This window comes from Rhinoderma darwinii, chromosome 4 (genome assembly GCF_050947455.1).
Source record: "Rhinoderma darwinii isolate aRhiDar2 chromosome 4, aRhiDar2.hap1, whole genome shotgun sequence".
NCBI classification, from domain to species: domain Eukaryota; kingdom Metazoa; phylum Chordata; class Amphibia; order Anura; family Rhinodermatidae; genus Rhinoderma; species Rhinoderma darwinii.
The window spans coordinates 182,953,354-182,973,842 of NC_134690.1; the positions used below are offsets into that span (position 1 = coordinate 182,953,354).

At 44.8% G+C, this 20,489-nt stretch overlaps 1 protein-coding gene across 1 annotated transcript in view; it reads left to right on the forward strand.

Annotated features, from left to right (window-relative positions):
- Nucleotides 1-18,098: 18,098 nt before the first annotated feature.
- The window catches only part of TINAG (tubulointerstitial nephritis antigen), a 101,995-nt gene continuing 99,604 nt past the window's right edge, over nucleotides 18,099-20,489 (forward strand). The window contains exons 1-2 of the mRNA XM_075863680.1: nucleotides 18,099-18,480; nucleotides 20,179-20,242. Of these exons, the coding sequence (XP_075719795.1) occupies nucleotides 18,099-18,480; nucleotides 20,179-20,242 (446 nt within the window). The remainder of the gene's footprint in view (nucleotides 18,481-20,178; nucleotides 20,243-20,489) is intronic.

The following is a 20,489-nucleotide window of genomic DNA, read 5'->3' on the forward strand; positions in this document are numbered from 1 at the left end:
TCTGTAGAATAAACACTTCTATCAACAGGACTGATCTTTCCCCCCCCCCCCCTGAGTTCTGTAAAAGGACAATAGATTTACTAGAATGTGAGTGACTTGCAAGAGTAATTTTTTTTTATCAAAGTGTAATTGAATTGATTTAAAAATTTAGTTGAAACACAACTAATGTTGCAAATGACTGTAAATGATTCAAATAAAATACGAGACATAAAGTAAATGAAAGGAGACTAGATAAATATTTGATGTCCGTATTTTCCCCTAGAAGCAATGCTGTAGAACGCTTCAGCTTTGTTTCTTGTACACTTAGGCTTTATTCAGACGAACGTAAAATACGCGCGTGCAACGCGCGTGATTTTCACGTGCGTTGCCCGTAGCTATATTAGTCAATGGGGCCGTGCAGACATGGCAGCGTTTTTTGCTCAGCGTTGCTCCGTTGCAAAAAACTCACGACATGTCCGTTGATTCAGCGTTTTCAACGCATCACGCACCCATTGAAGTCAATGGGTGCGTGAAAACAACGCAGGGCACACGCAAGCACCTCCATACGCACAGCGTTTTTCACGCAGCACTTGTTAAGTCTATGTAAATGAGTTGAGCAGACTAGACAAAACAACTACACACCAGGAAGTGCCTTTTCACATTCTGAGCACATGCGCACAGTTTCAACACACATCTGCAGCAATGCCACGTGCGGGTGATGTGGAGAAACTTATTTGCTTGGTCCATGACAGACCCCAGTTGTGGAACACGAATGATGAGGCCTACCACGACCGCACGGGCAAGGAGGTAGCCTCGGATGAGGTGGCGCATAGCCTATTTGGGCAGGAGTGGGAAAAAAGTACCACAAGAGACCGCAAAACCATAGGTAAGTGCTGATCTAAATTAATGCTGATGCAATCGCCCATGCTATTGTGTATAGCCTTGTGTTTCATATGTTCTGTACAGTGCTTGGTCGCGCGTGTGGCACTGCATAATGTATAGGCCAGTGTTTAGTGTGTCGTTGTGTATTACGTATAGCAACGTTTTTGACAAGTGAAGTTGTCCGTACGGTCAGATGGTCTCATTTTGGTGTCTGTCTCCTGTTCCTATGTCCAGTTGATGATGTCAAAACAGGGTGGAGGAGCTGTCGGGATCAGTTTAGGAGGGAATATGGAAACAAAGGGCGAAGTGGGGATGGGGCGTCCAAAAAAAGGCCCTATATATATATGAAACAGCTGATGTTTCTCAAGGACATTATGGAGATGCGACCGTAAGTACTGACATTACATTGCTGACATGTGTGTGTTCACTGCATAGCCTGTATAAAAAGCTGTATGGCCCTTGTGGACATGGTAAAATGAGTAACGATAAATGTTTCTGGCAGATGCAGTGATAATCTGAATGACACGGAGGAGGAGGCTGGCCATGTGGAGGCGCACCAGGTCACCGAACAACATCCCGTGCTGCCCTTGACCCCCGACCGTACACAAACCCAAGCTGCCACACAGTTAAGCAGCCAACCCAAGCTGCTAGTGGACCTGGACAATCCACGGACGCCACCAGCCAGACGCCGGCGCACCCAGGTTGCCCCAGCAGGTGTCAATGTGGACGCGAGAGTCCTGGAGTACCTTAGGCGCTGTTCGGAGGAGGATGGAGGTGACGCTTTTGGGCGTACCATAGCGCCACTACTTTGGCGAGTACCGGACTACCGGATGGCACGCGTCCAAGGGGCCATCCTCGCTATTATTGACTCTGCCACTCCTCCTAACAATCCACGGCAATGCTTCCAGGTAGTAGAGCAATGGCGTGGATTGCCTGAAGATTGTCTGACCTCTTCTGCTCCTCTCCCTTCCCAGCCTGCTCACACCTTTCAACGGCCACAGTACCAACGGCCGATGGTGAGGGTAATGTCACCAGGTCATGTGGTGCCTCGCGACCGCACTTTCCCCCCCTACGTCAGACCCCAGCCTCCCTTTGTCCAGGGCCCCCCGGCAGGGCTAAACCCTCAGTATCAGCACCACTATGCTGGTGAGGAACATCCTCAGCAGTCCCAGGGACAGTATAGTGGTGCTGAGATGCAGAGCCACCAGTCTCCCTCACACATGTATCAGGACTTATAGAATTGTGTAGGCCGATGCCGCGTGTTTCTATGTGGGACTGTAAACATGGAAGTCACAGTTTATTTCTGTAGCATCATGTTGGTGCGTTGGATATGTTTTTATGACAGCTGGATGCTGCTCAGTGTTTACGTTTGAAATACCAGATTAAATGGTTATGTTGTTAGCACGTTTCATTATTTGTGTTTGCCTCCATTTATGTGTTGGTACCCAGGTTCCCCCAAACATTATTTTAGGTAATGTTCCCACATTAGGACGGTGGAGCAAGTTTGTAGCATGCCATGATAGAGGTATTAGTTTGTCGTTGGTGGTTTACCTCCATTTCTCATATTGCCCTCGCCTGCATTGCAGTTCTGTGTGAAATGGAAAAAAAATGGATTTTTGCATGCAAATAGTGCTCAGGGGCTAAGCCATCCGGCCTCCAAAGCTAATGTGTCTACAAGAGATGTCACGTAAAAAGGTAATCCAACAAAGACATAAGCTCGCAACCCACGTCAAGGGTCCTCATGTCTTGCGAGTGCAGAATCAAAATATGCCCTCCACAAAGAAGCACAAATTAACATAACTAATGATACAGTGGCACACTTATCGTGACTAGGACAGGCCTCACAGAACATCCTCCTGCCATGGCACAGCTCCTTCGGGGCTGTCAAAATATTGAGCAAATATGTCGCGTATTCTAATTCCAGAGGTTTGCGCCCTTCCAAGTGGAAGTGGCAGCGGAATGGTTGTTGAGGTAACATTTTGGCGAATATATTCTGCATCACAACCTGCATCATGTATACGACCAAAATTATGAAGCACCACACACGCTTGGATGACACGGGTGACATTTTGCGGCGTCAGTTGCATGGTGGTGAGGAAAACACGCCATTTGGAGGCCATTATGCCAAATGCACATTCCACACATCGCCTTGCTCTGCTTAAGGCGGTAATTGAATATGCACCGCCGGTCATCCAAGCCTCTTCTAGCAAATGGGCGCATTACTTGACTTGTGAGTCCAAAACCCTCATCTGCCACGATCACATAAGGGACTGGTGGTCCTTGCGAGCCAGGAAGGTGGTTCGGCACCGGCACGGAGAGCAGATTGCCCATCAGACGTTGGCCCATCCGGGATGTACGGAAGATGCGGGCATCAGCTGAGCTTCCATAGGACCCTATATGTACAATGGTAAAACAATAATTGCTGTCGGACAAGGCCAACAAGACGATAGAAAAAAACTGTTTGTAGTTATAGAATCGGGATCCTGAGTGGGGGGCTTCTTGACCCTAATATGCTTCCCGTCGAGGGCACCAATACAATTAGGAAATTGGGTGGTGGTGTTAAAGTCAGATGCTATCGAAAGCCAGTGGTCTGTCGTCGGCTGCGGCATCACTGTGGTCTTCAAACGCACCCACAAGACAACACAGGTGGCTGTGACAATGGCCGAAATAGTGCTCACTCCCAGAAGGAATTCGAAATGGATCGAATGATAGCTGTTTCTGGTAGCTAGAAATCTACATGGGCGAGATGCAAAAACACACCACACAAATAAGAGTGCTGTAGGACATGGCAACCACACACGAGCCTGTAAGCTGCTATAGTTTTAAACCCACATACCTCAACGTCACAAGGAGTCGCTCCTCGGGGCAAATGCAGCGCCGCATATTTGTGTCCGTGTAGGTTATTCCAGTGCGAATCTGGTCCAGTAGAATATCAAAAGTAGACACAGACATGCGGCAAAACGACCGGAATTTCTCGGGATGGCTGCGAAGTTCCTCATATAGAGTATGAAAATGGCCTTTGGTGGTGCGCTGGGCCACTAGTGGATGAACCCAAATCCTCCCTCTTCTCCCGATTCCCTCCGGAAGCATGGGTCGCCGTTCACCAAATCTCCTAGAAACCATCCATGCTAGCAGCACACGGCCCAGCGGAGTCAAGGGCATATTGTTGTTTTTGGCGTGTAAAACAACCCAAAAACCTACTAACACGGGCCAAAGTTAGAGGAAACTTGAAATCTTGATGCCACCATGTGCTCACATCAAGCAGGTGTTGGAGAAGGTGTCTTTTTGTAGGCTGGCCTCTCCATTACTCCACCCTCCGTTGTTTGGACGCGCGTAAAAAATGCATGCCATACGCGCGTTAAATACGCTATCACGCTGGCCAAATGGATGCCACACGCAACTACAACGCAAACAAAACGTAGCGTTTTTCACGCGCGCACAAACGCCACGTTCGTCTGAATACAGCCTTAGAGTAGGTAAATACACTGCATCATTAACCCCTTCCCGCTGTGGCCACTTTTGACCTTCCTGACAGAGCCTCATTTTTTAAATCTGACATGTTTCACTTTATGTAGTAATATCTTCAGAATGCTTTTACCTATCCAAGCGATTCTAAGACTGTTTTCTCGTGACACATTGGACTTTATGGTACTGGCAAAATTTGGTTGATACATTCAGTATTTAATTGTGAAAAACACCCAACATTATTTCTAAATTTAAATGTATCTGCTTGCAAGACAGGCATTAATATCACACAAAAAGTTGCTAATTAACATCCCCCATATGTCTACTTTAGATTGACATCGATTTTTGAACATCCTTTTATTTTTCTAGGACGTTACAAGGCTTAGAACTTTAGCAGCAATTCCTCACATTTTCAAGAAAATTTCAAAAGCCTGTTTTTACAGGGGTCAGTTCAGTTGTGAAGCGGCTTTGAGGGCCTTATATTTTAGGAACTCCCAATAAATCACCCCATTTTAAAAACTGCACCCCTCAATGTATTCAAAACAGCATTTAGAAAATTTATTTAGACGTTTCACAGGAATTAAAGCAAACTAGTTAAAAACATTTTTTGCAAAAATTCATTATTAATAAAAATAATTTTGTAACACAGAGGGTTTTACCAGAGAAACACAACTCAATATTTGTTGTCCATATTCTGCAGTTTAGAAATATCCCACATGTGGTCCTAGTGTGCTACTGGACTGAAACACAGGCCTCAGAAGCAAAGGAGCATCTAGTGGATTTTGGCCTCTTTTTTTATTAGAATATATTCTATGTCAGATTTGAAGGGCTCTTCCGGTTCGAAAACAGTGGAAATCCCCCAAAAGCGACCCCATTTGGGAAACTACACCCCTCAAGGAATTTATCTAGGGAAATAGTGAGCATTTTGACCCCACAGGTTTTTTTTCAGAAATTATTGGAAGTAGACAAAAAGCACCAAAATATTTGTAAAGCAATTTCTCCCGAGTAAAACAATACCCCACGTGTGGTCATAAACGGCTGTTTGAACACATGGCAGGGCTCAGAAGAGAAAGAGCGCCATTTGGCTTCTGGAGTACAAATTTAGCAGTAATGGTTTGCGGAGGCCATGTCGCATTTGCAAAGCCCCTGAGAGGACAAAACAGTAGAAACCCCCCACAAGTGACCTCATTTTGGAAACGACACCCTTTGAGGAAATTATCTAGGGGAAAATGAAAATCTAAATTGTTTAAAAAAAAATGTAGGTTTAGCTAATTTTTTTTCATATCCACAAGGACTAAAGCGCCCTATCATTTGTAACGCAATTTCTCCCGAGTAAAACAATACCCCATGTGTGGTCATAAACTGCTGTTTGGACACGGTAGGGCTCAGAAGGGAAGGAGCACCATTTGGATTTTGGAATGGTTTCTGAGCCCCTGTAGTACTAGTTTAGTGGAAACACCCCAAAAGTGACTCCATTTGGGAAACTACACCCCTAGTGGAATCATCTAGGGGTACAGTGAGAATTTTGACCCCAAAGGTTTTTTGCTGAATTGATTAGAATTAAGCTGTGAAAATGAAAAAAAAAAATGTTTTTTCAATAAGATGTAGTTTTAGATCAACATTTTTCATTTTCACAAGGAATATAGAAGAAAAAGCACCCCAACTGTTGTAAATCAATTTCTCCCGGTATTTTAGCACCCCATATGTGGTTATAAACTGCAGTTTACATATATGCGAGGGTTCAGAAGAAAAGAAGTGGTATTTGACTTTGAGACTAGATTTTGATGGAATTGTTTACGGACGCCATGTCAGATTCGCAAAACCCCGGATGTACCAAAAAAAGAGTGACTCCATTTTGGAAACTACATCACTAAAGGCATTTATCAAGGGGTTTAGTGAGAATTTAGACCCCCACAGGTGTTTTTCAGAAATGAATACGCAGTGGATGATGCAAAGTGAAAATTGCAATTTTTCCACTGGTGTGCCATTTCACCGCACAATATGTTGTGCCCAGCTTGTGCCACTGGAGAATCTTACCCCATAAATTGTTAAGCAGGTTCTCCCGGATATTGTAATGTCTTACATGATGACGTAAACTGCTGTTTCGGCACACTGTAGGGCTAAGAAGGGAAGGATTGCCATTTGGAGCATGGTTTTGCTTGGTAGCAGTTTTGCTGGAGTATTACTGGTATTTCAGATTATAATGTGGGGGCATATGCAATCTGTGTGGAGTAAATCAGTGCATAATAAGAGGGTATACTAGTCCGGTAAATAATAAAATTATCTATAGATGTGTGGTACGCTGTGATGCAATCCGTTATGCGCAGGCCGGTGTCACAATGATAAACGGTTTTCTTTCTTATCCCCATTTTGTAACACTCTGCACCTTTTGGGGGCTTTTTCTCCTTTGTAGTTTGGGACATTTTGCTGGGAAAGTGTTACGCTGGTATAATACGGGCACCCTCGCTTCCTGCAGATCTGCTATGTCCCTTCCCTTCCTAGCTCCTAGATACTATGGCCCTGAAACTGAAGGAATGTTCTCCTCCGGCCTGAACATCGGGATGTTTTTTCATCACCATATTACTAGTGCCATAGCTTTTTTATTTTTCGTTTGATTGAGCTGTGGGAGGGCTCGTTTTTTGCAAGATAAGCTGTAGATTTTATTGATACCATTTTGGGACACATACGACTTTTTGATCACTTTTTATTTTATTTTTTTTTGGAAGAGGAAATAACCAAAAACAAGCAATTCTGAAATTGTTTTACATTGGATTTTTTTTTTGCCATTCACCGTGCACCATAAATTACATGTTAACTTTATTCTGCGGGTCGATGCGATTATAGAAATACCACATTTACATAGTTTTTTTTTCATGTATTGCAGCTTTTACACAATAAAATCACTTTTTTAAAAAAAATCATTTGTTTTCTGTGTCGCGATATTCTAAGACCCATAACTTTTTTATTTTTGCATGGACAAAGCCGTGTCAGGGATTTTTTTTTTTTGCGGGATGGGATGTTGGATTTATTGGTACTATTTTAAAATTAATGTGACTTTTTGATTACTTTTATTCCACTTTTTGTTAATAAATATTTACTCATAGTTTGAGTCGTTACGGACACGGCGCTACCTATTACGTATAGTTTTTATTATTTTTTAAGTTTTTTTCCAATAATAAAAGACTTATTATGGGCAAAAAGACAGTTTGGCTTTTTTTGTTATAATAGTTTTATAGTTTGAGTCGTTACGGACACGGCGATACCAATTATGTATAGTTTTTTGTATTTTTTATGGTTTTTCCAATAATAAAAGACTTATTATAGGCAAAAAGACAGTTTGGCTTTTTTTTTTATTTGAAACGTGTATTTTATTTTTTTTACAACATCTTTATTAACTTTTTTTAAACTTTTTTTATTTGTCCCACTAGGGTACTTGAAGGCCTGATGCCCCGATCGCTATTTTAATACACTGCAGTACATACATAGTGCAGTGTATTAGAGCTGTCAGTTACTCACTGACAGCAAGCCGATGAGGACCCGCTCTGGCAGGTCCTCATTGGCTTCCGTACAAGACAGACACGGAGGCCATTATTTGGCCTCCGATTTCCATAGCAACCCAGCGATTGCGTCACTGGGGTGCCGGTCGGGTATAAGCATTTGAGGGGGTTAATCGGACGGACGGAGAATAGCTCCGGTCCTGGCTGTTATCAGAGGGTATCAGCAGTAATATATAGCTAACACCCGGCGGTGATGGTGCGGGTTTCCGCTTCTGAGACCGCAACGTAATAGTACTACGGTTTGCGGGAACCCATTCCCGACAGCGCCGTATATATGCGGCGGATGTCGAGAAGGGGTTAAAATTACCTGACATTGGAAATAAGAGGCCTAGCCCAAACCCTGAAAAATAGCCCAAAATCTATTATACCTCCCCACCAAACTCTACAGTAGGCACTATGCATTATAGTAGTTAGCATTCTCCTGCCATTCGCTAAACCTGGATTCGTCCATCAGACTGCCGGATAGTAAAATGTGCTTCATCACTCCAGAGAACACGTTTCTACTGCTCAGAGTCCAGTCACGACGTGCTTTATGCTACTCCAACCAATTCAGCTGTAATGATGCTGGTTCTTGAGTCTGGAATCTAATAGAGGAGACAACGCAGTTCACAATAATAGTCAGTAGTAATATAGAGTTCGTAGCACTGTTTAGGGTTGCACTTCAAGGAGTTGTAGTGCATCAAGCTGGAATAAGGATTAACCTTTATTAGGTTGGCATAGGCTAACTTGGAGTGTGAAGTCTAAGAAATCCCCTGGTTTTCACCTTGAACCCCCACAAGGGGGTGTGGACTTTGCTACAAAGGGATTCCCAGATCTTGGTCCACCAGATAGTCCCCAAATTATGGCTGATCTACAAGTGAAGGAGAACAGTGATGAGATGGATCAATTGTGGTCAGATATATGCAGAGTTCATAAGGATCAAAAGATTAGACCTATACACAGGAGCAAAAGATCAGCTGTGGTCAGACGTATGCAAAGTTCAGCGCTTCAGCATTCGGATGTTTAAATTTACTAAGGCTTCGTTCACATCTGCGTCTGGGTTCCGTTCATGGGGTCCATCAGACCTTTTAGTCAGGAGAACCCATTAACGGAAACCAAACGTAACCATAGGTTTCAGTTTGCATTACCATTGATTTCAATGGTAACACTTCTGTTGCTAATGGTTTCCGTTTGTCTCCGTTCCGTAAGGTTTTTGATTTTTTGGCGGAATCAATAGCGTAGTCGACTACACTATTGATTCCGCCAAAAAAACGGAAACCATACGGAACGGATACAAGCGGAAACCATTAGCAACGGAAGTGTTACCATTGAAATCAATGGTAGCGCAAACAGAAAGCTATGGTTTTCGTTTGGTTTCCGTTCATGGGTTCCCCTGACGGAAGGTCTGACGGAAGCCATGACCGGAACCCCGACACAGATGTGAACAAAACCTAAGCTGTTTAGTCTGACCCGTATGTTTGTCTATGGAAATTGCCTAATTGTGTTTTTTCCCTGTTTGCAATGAGTATGGCTGAAGCACCTGAAGTTAATAATTAGGAAGGGTGTCCACATACTTTTTGTCAGATAGTGTATATGTATGTTGTGGCAACTTGGGGTACGTTAGCTCACAGGATCGCCATCTCCAGGGTAAGATGGTTGGCACACTTAAAAATTGTCACTCTCACACAGTGGATTCGGTCTGAAAATGGCTGCAATCAGCTTTATTGTCCTCGTACATGACTTGGATAAGTAGAGTCGTGTGATATGTAATTTTACCTTAACCCCCTTAAAATAATAACACATAAAACCGAGGTTGGCTTTTAATGGCCACAGCAGCCGTTTATTATACATTTTCAGAAAATAAAATTTTCATAACCAAACATTAAATTAACCTAGAATTCCCCAAAATTGGAATTCTTCCAAAATACACATAAAACAAAACACCTAACATGGTCAAAATATAACACCAATAACATAGCCAGGGGAAGCCCTTGAGGTTACTGTAAATTAGAAATAGCCATCTGCCACCATCACTTGTTTTTACCTCCAGCCGTAACCCGGCTCGGAGGCACTGCTCACCTCTGCAGATGACTTTGCCCATAAAGCACTCCAAAGTGGTAACACCCTAAGAAGCCTTCCACATATTTTTGGGGGACACATACCCCTGATGCGAGCCCCCCACCAGTTTTTACTGACCAACCTCAAGGACTCCCCCCGCTACTGCGAAATAGGCCTTGACCACCTCAAGCCTGTGAGCTCCTCCACACCAACACCCCTCTTTCAATCCCTTCTGCCAGGGCCAGACTCCATAAATCTATGCCAACCTCATTTAAGTGCACACCATCCTGTCTCCAATAACACCCTTTACCAGATTCCAGATCCCTGTGCCTGACCACAACTTCTCTGTTTCTAGCCACGAATGCAGACACCGCCCTATTTACCTTAATTCGGGCCTTATTCAGTCTGTTAACAGATCTGGCCAACTGCCATATTTTTCGTGGCACAATATCCGACCACACTATAATCAAGCCCGGGTGCAACGCCCATAAGCACAACAAGTCGTGCTTAACATCCCTTACCAAATTACGAAATGGGCGCACACCCAAGTCATTCCCCCCAACATGCAGCACTAAGATCCCAGGAACCCGGTCTAGCTGTGTATAAACCTGAAATTCAGGTAAAACCCAGTTCCAGACCATGCCTCGAAACCCTAACCAATGCAGGACAGCGTCGTCCCGCGGAATCCTAAGTTGGCGGCCATCAGGGCGAACATCCGCCCTCAGGGCGCCCCAATACACAAAGGAGTGCCCCATGATCCACACTAGACAAGGGCGTGAACCTGTAAAGGGAGAAACACATGAATACCTTATAATTCAAACTCGCACTCCATACAACTGTGACGTAACTTAACCACCTAGCAGAATTAACAGCATTAAATCAGATGAGGGCGAACATAAGTGCGGAAACGGTTGGACTCCCATCTCCCAATACGCCGAACCCCTGCATCATCCAACCCCCATCTCACTGCCTCCGTCGCTGCGCCAATCCTAAAAGAATACGAAGAATACTCAGCCGTACGTATCCTGATCGCAGTCAAACAGCGTTTAAACACTGCACCAAATTGGAACCGAGATAGAAAAGACCCATCCCCGTGCCGCAACAAAGGAAAACCCGCTAACCCGACCTGTACTTCAACCACAGAAAAGCAATGTACTGGACACATCACCGAACCCTCAATAGCAAACAACACAATTCTCCTGCCCCTGCCTGTTGGATCAGTTTTCAACCGGCACAGCACAATCTCCACCCTATCAGCAAATAACTCCACATCATCCTGACACAGGCCGCCCTCACGCGACACACTCGGAGAGACCAATTCACCCAATATAAAAGCCCAGAAAAAGGCTAACGAAAAAGCCAGGCGAAACAACCGTACTTCAAACCCTGATCTACAGACAACATTCACCGCCGTACCTAACAAGCAAAGAATCTGGAAGGAAACTGGCCGCCGACGATCTACCGACACTCTCCCCCTCCGTATCCCTTTCAACGCTTGACCCGCCAAAAATTCCTTGGTCACATCCTTTAATCCACGTAATTTTAAGCCGAACGCCACAGCGGACACAAACTTGTTCACCTTGGACACAGAAACACCAGACTCATACGCGTCCCCCAGCCAATACAAAAAAGCCACCAACCTGTCCAGGTCTCACTGGACGTCACCCAACGATCTCACCCAAATCTCCCATTGAGCCCAGCCAGCCATATATGCCACCTACGTAGACCTTGCCAACGATCGCTCAATTAATGCTTCTGCTGCAGTGAAACCAGCTCCCATACATGATCCGGGCACGTCTTGCCAATCCGATCCGCTCCCGGCGCCAGCTGACGGAAACGATCCCACTGCAAGCGAGAAAGGGCATCAGCAACACAATTTTCAACCCCTGGCACATGCACCGCCACCACCCAAGCATTTAGGGACAAACAAACTAGCACTAGATGCCGCAACAATTGAACCATCGGAGGAGAAGACGCCGAGATGTTATTAATAGCCAAAACCACACCAAGGTTATCGCAGTGAAAACTAATCTTTCTGTTCCTAAGCCTATCCCCCCAAATGGTCACAGCGACCACGATGGGAAATAGCTCGAGCAGGGCCAAGTTTTTCGTCAAACCGCCTTCCACCCAGTTGACCGGCCACCCCCCGGCACACCACTGACCCCCACAATAAGCCCCAAAACAACCTCCTCCCGCTGCATCTGTAAACAGATCCAAATCGACGGAGTCGAAAGCCCAAGCCATCGATAGGGACCGCCCGTTGTATTGCCCCAAACAACTATGCCACACTTCCACGTCCGCCCGATGCTCAGCGCTCAACCGCACAAAGTGATGTGGCGCTACCAAACCGGCAGTCGCGGCCGGCAACGCCTACTAAATACTCTACCCATCGGCATGATCCTGCACGCGAAATTCAACTTCCCCAATAAGGACTTCAAGCTGCGCAACGTAACCTTTTTGAGACGAGACGTTTGCTGCACCTCTGAATGAAGAGCCGTCAATTTATCCTCTGGGAGCCTGCATTCCATCATGACAGAATCAATTTCAATGCCCAAAAAATGAATAACCGTATCTGGACCCTCCGTTTTATCAGGAGCCAACGGGACACTGAAGTCCCTCATGACCCCCTGCAAAGCATACAGGATATTGACGCACACCGAGGATCCACCCGGACCAACGCATAAAAAATCATCAAGGTAGTGAATATAGCCGAATTCACCCACCCATTCCAGAAAAGAGCTAAAGGCCTCAAAATATGTGCATGACAAGGAACAACCCATGGGCAAACAATGATCAACAAAAAACTCCCCCTCCCAAAAACAACCCAACAACCGTTGACTATTGGGATGTACCGGCAATAGCCGGAAAGCCGCCTCAATGTCCGTCTTTGCTAACAGTGCCCCTTCCCCCGCTTCCCGAACTAAACCCACTGCCTTGTCAAAAGACGCGTACACCACCGAACATAACACTGGATCAATGCCATCATTAACTGACGTGCCCCTGGGAAAAGAAAGATGGTGTATCAAACAAAACTTGTTAAGCTCGCGCTTAGGCACCACAACCAACGGGGAAACAACAAGATCAGCCACAGGTGGTTCCAAAAAAGGCCCCGACATGCGGCCTAACGCCACTTCTTTCCGAAGTTTGTCAGCCACCACCTTGGAGTGCTGGTAAGCAGACCGGAGATTCCGACGGTGACTGAAATGTCATATGAGGGAAGAGGAATAACAAAACCTAACCTGAAACCATTAGCAATTAAATTTGCCTCCACCCTATCCGGATATCTACTTAGAAAGGGGGCCATCCTTTCCAACTTCACAGGCGTCACCCCCTTGACCAGCTGAACCCACTTTACTACTCCCTCTCTTGCCTTTTCGCAAACACTTGGACGCACCATGGGACGACCCGCTGCAATTGGAACAAACGTGCTTGAACTTGCACGTTGCCCCAAATTTACATTGGCCGTCGTTAAACTGCCAGCAAGAACCGAGTTTCGAACTGGAACCCTGACCTGACTGGCCGACCTGCCCTGCAGACCCACTGCTCCCTGGAAAGGACTGACCCGGCAGTTACCCTCAACCATAACGCGATATCCTTCTGATTCCATCTAATGCTGGGCCGCACCGCCTTCCGCTGCCGAAACTGCTCATCATAACGCAGCCACGCCAGACCCCCATAAATGCGATAAGCCTCACTGATAGAATCCAAATAACAAAAAAGAGCGGAACAATTGTCCGGTGCCTTTTCCCCAATAACGCTAGCCAATATCGCGAAAGCCTGCAGCCAATTCACAAACGTTTGCGGAATGAGCCGATAACGCCGACGTTCCTCCTTCTCTTTCTTACTCTCATCCCTTTTTCCCTTATCCAAATTAAATTTCGCCAAGGGAAGAAGAGAAAATATTTCCACATACTCATCCTTCCAAATACGCTCGCGAACCTCCTGTTTCAGATGAGCCCCCAGCGGGCCTTCAAAGCACACATAAACCTCACCCCGTGCTCTATCATCAAGCCATAGCCTGTCCCCCTCCTGAGCCCCATCCGTCTGCACTGAAACCGCCACAACCCCCGCAGAGCCCCTTATATCACCCCTATCCTGAAGCTGTCTAACCACCACCGGCGCCGACACCCCACCAAACCGCAACCGGAGACACCCCCACCGCTACCGGGGCCTGCGACCCATCCAATTTTTTAACCAGCTCGCGCAAGCAGCCCACTAGTTCAGCTAAACTGCCACTACCCCCCCTGCTGGCGTAACTACCCCCCCCCCGGAAAACCAGCAGCCGGCCGCGTTGCTCGACACACCCCCCACGCCCCCGACAGTCAAATAGCAGGAAAAGATAAAGGAGATAGACACCCACCTGGCTGCTCAGGCGCTGTGATCCCGCCAGCCGGACAGACTTGAACACGCTGATGCTCCTCCACTTCTCCGTCTTCCAATTCAGGCGCCATACGCGACCACTGCCCACACACACAATGAGGGCACGGAGATCCCCGAGCCGACTGTCCCGAAGGGCCGGCCTCCAGATGAGTCCCGATGCTGATAGGGCCAGCTGCCTGCTGCCCGTTATGCGGTATCCACAATTCAGACCGCACGCCACTGCCCACCGGACTTGAAATCCTCCCTGATGAAGGCCTTGAAGCAGCCAGCCCCCTTATTGGAACGTCACCAGACAGGGCTGCCGACATCCCTTCGTCTTGCACTGCACCAGACGGAGGGGGGTATTTGGGAATCCAGGAGCCAACCCCCCCCCCCAGCCGCCAGGAACCGCGAGGGGATGCAGCTCTCACTGGGGACCGTCCTGCAGCGACCATGGAGGGGCTTCCCCTGCGGCGCCGAACTCGCAGGATCTCTTCTGGACTAAGTCTCGCCGGCGGACGGGTACACCGTGACCGGCGAGCCGTCACAGCATCAGGAGCAACTGAACCTGGGATGCTCCACTCGCTACCCGGGGGGGCTGAACAGCAACGGGCTGCCCACAGCCAAGTCCAGAACTACAGGGGACGACAGGGGTGAAGGTGCGCCACCCCCCACCACGGACACCGCGCGATTTGAGCGCCGAGGCCCAGCAGCCTGAGGCACAGGCAACTCCACAAGTCTTGACACCTGCGCCTCCAGCCAGCCTGCATCATGATGTTCAGCCGCCGCCCTGAGCCGCTCCACGAGACCTTCAAACGACGCCATCAGGAGGAAGCAGGTAAGCTCGTATTCTTGTCTTTTACACTGTGATTAATGGTAGCTAATGAGACTCCTAAGGCAGCCCAAACCCTGGACTGTCCTGAAGACAGAGTGGAACCTCCACTATTCTCTTCCACTCTAGCAACCCAGACCCCCCCTCCAGGTTTCCTGCCTAACAAATAAGGCTAAAGGACATTTTCTCTTGAAACATTCCTTTTAAATGTATAATTCTGGGCCCAAATCCTGCCCTTAGTAGCTCAACTGCTACAATGTATATACAATTACATATTTTTATTTTATTTGTTGAATGAATCTTTCATGTTGTGATTGAATTACAACCTGTTTTTATAACATGAAAAATTTAATTGGAATTGTAAGAATGTAAGAAACAAAATCTGAAAAATAGAACAAACAAAAAACAAACTGCTACCTCTCAAATCTGGTAATGAAGGTCAATGTTGTCTCCAATTCACATTAATTACATCAGAGAAATACCATGAAGCCTTTCTAGAGACAGGAATTTCCTGAAGAAAATGCTATTTAAACTAGCACATTGATCGATTTAAGGATTCAGAAATGTTATGTTTAATACGTGCTGCATCAATGCTCTTGTATACGTCCCAGATTCACTCAAGTGTATAGTTTAATTCCTAAATATATTTTTTCCTAATTCTGCAAGACAGATGTAAACTCATTGTGAAGATTCAGGTTTCAGGAAATAATGATCTGCATAAACTCACATTAGTCTACAGATTTGAATTGCAAAATAGAAGCAAAATGAACATTGTACTATTTTTCTTAATGATTCACTTCGCACATCTCAATGCAGTTCAGCTGCACTGGAGCCCAAAGTTGAGGCAGGTTGTTCTAACCACCTTATTGGGGGAGTCTAGAATGCAGCAGAAGGCCTGGGCATCAGTAGTAAGCTGCAGGGGGTAAGGATTGAGTATGGTACCATGTGTACAGCAATTGCGCTTTCACAGTCAGGCTTTGGGCTGGCCACTCTTGTTAGCAGAGTCTCGGGAAAGCAGGTTTTCGCCCTTTAACAATTGTACTGGAATTTCGTCTTTGCTGTTGCAAATCCCCAGGTTGGATCAGCAGAGCATCCACTGACTGGTGGAGCAAACAGTTAAACTGAGAAGTAACAATAAGCCACGGGTCAATACTAGGTAGTCAGCAGAGAAGACATCAAAGCCAAACGATATACAAAACTTACGGACAGGGACAGAGACAAGTCAAAACTAAGAAGTGACAAGACGGCAGCCAAACGGAAAGTCAGACAGAATTAATTCCTATTCTAGACCCCAAAGATAATTTTGTCCCCAGACCAGACATCAAATCAGACCACAGACCAGACCCATCCATTTATTTTTTGCTCCTTACTCGCAGAGTCCTCCTTCCCTCCAGATGTCACCGCACTATGTACTGACACCACCTAGCACTCATCAGGACCCTGTGTGCAGTGATGGACCCTGTCAGTACCTAGTGCAGTGGCGCCTGGAGGTAAGGGTGGCCTTAGAGCAAAGAACGGTAAGTGATGATGGTCATTATCTATTTAATTTGTTTGACACAAACAAATTAAATCCAAAATATAACTGCCAGTGCTAGGTCTCCTTGTTAACATACAATATACAAATATGGTGGCTGCAGTGGTAGTGTCAGCGGCCGACTTCCGGCTCAATCTGGCATGAGGTAGTTTAAAGTCAGGGTGATAGATACAGCTGTAGGCGCATCAGTGGCAACTAGTAAGATTGGTAAAACGTCATATGTCAGGGATGAATATAACTACTGTATTTCTAGTATGTAAAGTTCAGTGAATGTTGCCACATGGTTCTGTTTGCCCAATAAGATAAATAGGAATTTAAAATGTGAGTTCAAGGAGGGTTTACTCAGAGTGTGTAGGACCAACCACTGACTTTTTAGGACATCTGATAGATTCCATAAGTTAATGGGGTCTGACCTAGTGACAGATCCCCTTTAGTAAAAAGTCACTCCCTGTCGATCGCTTTAAGACCCCATGCACATGACCGTGCATTTGCGTCCGCATACTATCCACAACTACAGAGCTGCTATTGCGGATAGTATAGGGCACATTATATCCTATGGGCCAATGCACACGACCGTGATTTACATGGTCCGTGCATTGCCCGGAGCCCGGACTGCAAAAAAAACAAAACTAGGATATGTCATTTTACGGGCCGCATTTGCGGTCTGGGGTCACTCAATGCACTCGTGTGTGAACGGTCCATGATTGCGGACAGTGAAGGGATGACACTGGTCAGGCCATCCTTGCCGTAATCACGGACTATGCACACAGCTACGGTCGTGTGCATAAGACCTAAGATTAACTAAGTCACCCTTCATTCCCACCTTCTGACCACAGCTTGTAGCTCTCCTTCGGCTACAGAAGTAGTGCTTCGTAGATTTCAGACTATGTGATTGTGGACAAATTTGGGACATAAGATAATCCTTGTTGCTTAGTGGTCCCCTTATTAGAGTTAGTCAATGTTACTAGGCTAAAGTTAATAATGAGATGTGAGCTGCTGCCTCAGATATGACTGAATGACATGGCAAAAGTATTGAGGGATGCATAATTATTTTTCCTAGTCCATGTTGATATAGTGGATATTTTTACAATACTAAGAATTTAAATTTGGCAGATGTTACTTACAATGTTGAAGTCAACAGAAAACTTTCTTCCATTCAGTACAAATCTATATCATTGTATATAGATTTGTACGTTTTAAGAATGATGTACGATTGAACAAGTTATTTTATAGTAACAATTAGAGGTTCAAAGTCTATTGCAATGCAGAGATTATGCCATATAATTGTGTTTGCACATTTTAATAGCTTTTTCACATTTTGTAGCTGATTGCTTGATAACACTAGTTAATTGTTAATCAAAATTACCTAACAAAGTTCACATTCAATAAGACTGTATGTTAATCTCTATTTAAATTCCAGTTCATATGGTGAACATCTACTTCCTTAGTAAAGATGGGCCGTGCGTATTATATTTATTTACTATGCCTAATATTTTTTTATTTTGGAGAAGTTTTTTCCAAAAGACGCCTCATGGAAAACCTATATTCTGCAGAAGAGAATAAGCTGTTAAAGAATTCCAGAGCAAAAAGATCGCTGGATATAGAAAGTTACTGCACTAAAACTGGCTGTTGTGACAGTAGAAATGATGACTGCAACCTAGTTTACCTTGGGAAAAATGCAACATGTTACTGTGACACTTTTTGTGACCAGGCACCATTGGGACATGTCGACTGCTGCCCAGACTTCTGGATCACTTGCATTGGACAGAATTTAAAAGAGCCTTCAACAACGAAAGTCCCCTTCACTTTGTTCCCCGTATCCTCTGATAAAAATGGTAAGGTAATGACACACCCTTTGTCATTGAAGTTCGCTTTATAGTCACTGCGGTTGCTTTTCCCTCAGGTGTAAAAAAAATATGTGCGTTGTCTAGATAAACATAAAGTACGTTTTTTTTTTCTTTTTTTAGTTACATTATATATAGAAACAAAGAAACTGCAGTAAAGTTCACATAAAAAGCACACATAGGCTAGAAGATGACTTGGCATATCAGTAAACAACACATTTCAGAATGTTTGTATCATATCCAAAGGTGAATACATACAGTACATGCTTTAATTCACTGCAGTTATTCAACTGGTTGATCTCAAGCGTCTGTTGCCAGATATTGAAAATGCTTAATTTATGAGCAGGAGTGCTGCAGTACAGCAGAAAATATACATGACTTTTTGAATGCTGCGATAAATAGTCGATTTTAGGCAGCATGGTGGCAGTATGGTGGCTGCCACCTTGTATGGCGTTCGTCACCATACATAACCAAGCATTGCTCCTTGTGAAAGGAGCAAAGGATCGCCAATCAAGAGCTGCCTCATTGATTGGCACTTGTTTTCACGGCCCATATCCTGTAATAGGTCCTTTATTTGAAGATACCGTTAATTGTCGATTGTTTGATAAAAATGGTGTACTGAAGTACGACAATGGAGTGATTATACAAACATCATGTTCCATGCGCCATCGCCAATCGCTGCAATTGCCAGTCAACTCAGACTGAGCAATCACAGCATTTTCTTAAAAGACAATTACTGTGCCACAGGGCACAATGTTATGCTGGTGATTGGTGCTGTGTAGGATTAGTTGGAATTGGGTGCAATCACTGCTGGACCAGGGTTGCCACTTATTCATGGATAACTTCTATACAAGCACTTAAGTGCCTCTCCTCCAGAAGTACTACAACATGCGGTACCATGCACAAAAACCATAGAGGTCTCTCTAAAACACTGATTGGGCAAACAGTCAGAAAGGATGACAGTAGGGCACTAACCAGCGAGAACATGTTTGTTGGTCAAATATACTTTTTGGGGGCTTCCACTCTTTTGGGTGCTCAGGTGCTTTGCAAATGCAACATTGCGCCCGCAAACCATTCCAGCAGAATTTGAGCTCCAAAAGCAAAATAGCGTTCCTTCTCTTCTGAGCCCTGCCGGGTGTCCAAACATCCGTTTATGACCACATATAGAGGTATTTCTGTACTCGGGAGATATTGCCTTACAAATGTTGTTTTTTTTTTTTTATTATTCCTTTTGGATATAAAAAAAATTTGAGGTTAAAACTGCATTTTATTTGGAAAAATATAGATTTTCATTTTCATGGTCGAAATCTAATAAAATTTATGGGGTCTAAATACTCACTGCACCCCTAGATAAATTCCATAAGGGGTGTAGTTTCCAAAATGTTTTTTTTTGGGGGGTGTTTCTTACACCTCTTCAAACCTGAAATGGCGCCTGAGAGCTAAAGAGGAGGCCCGAAATTCCATGTGCTCCTTCATTTCTGAGGCTTGTGTTGCAGTCAAGGAGCACACTAGGGCCACATATGGGATATTTCTAAAAACTGCAGAATTAGGGAAATAAATATTGAGTAGTGTTTCTCTGTTAGCACCTTCTGTGTTACGGTAAAAAAAAAAAATGTTGCCAAAAAATGTAAACTTTAATATTAAAAATTTTATATTTTCTATTATGAATGATATATGTTTTATTGACAGGATGCTTTAAAGATGAATCCTATTATGAAGATAAATCAATACGGAAAGACAACTGCAATTACTGGTAATGCCTTTGTGTTAAATATTTGTCATATGTTTCTTATTTTGTATAAATTGGCTCACTGCCATAATATGTAAAGTACAGTGCTGTACAGAGGCATTTTCCCCTTCTAGATGGTTGACTTCATCTGAATGGGGTTGTCTCTGCGCCATGTCTTTGGACTTCTAGTAACTGCATTCAGAAGAATGAGACAGTCGAAGAAGTTTCTGTAACAAATCTGCATGTGTATGTGCAATAAGAGTAAGGTCTC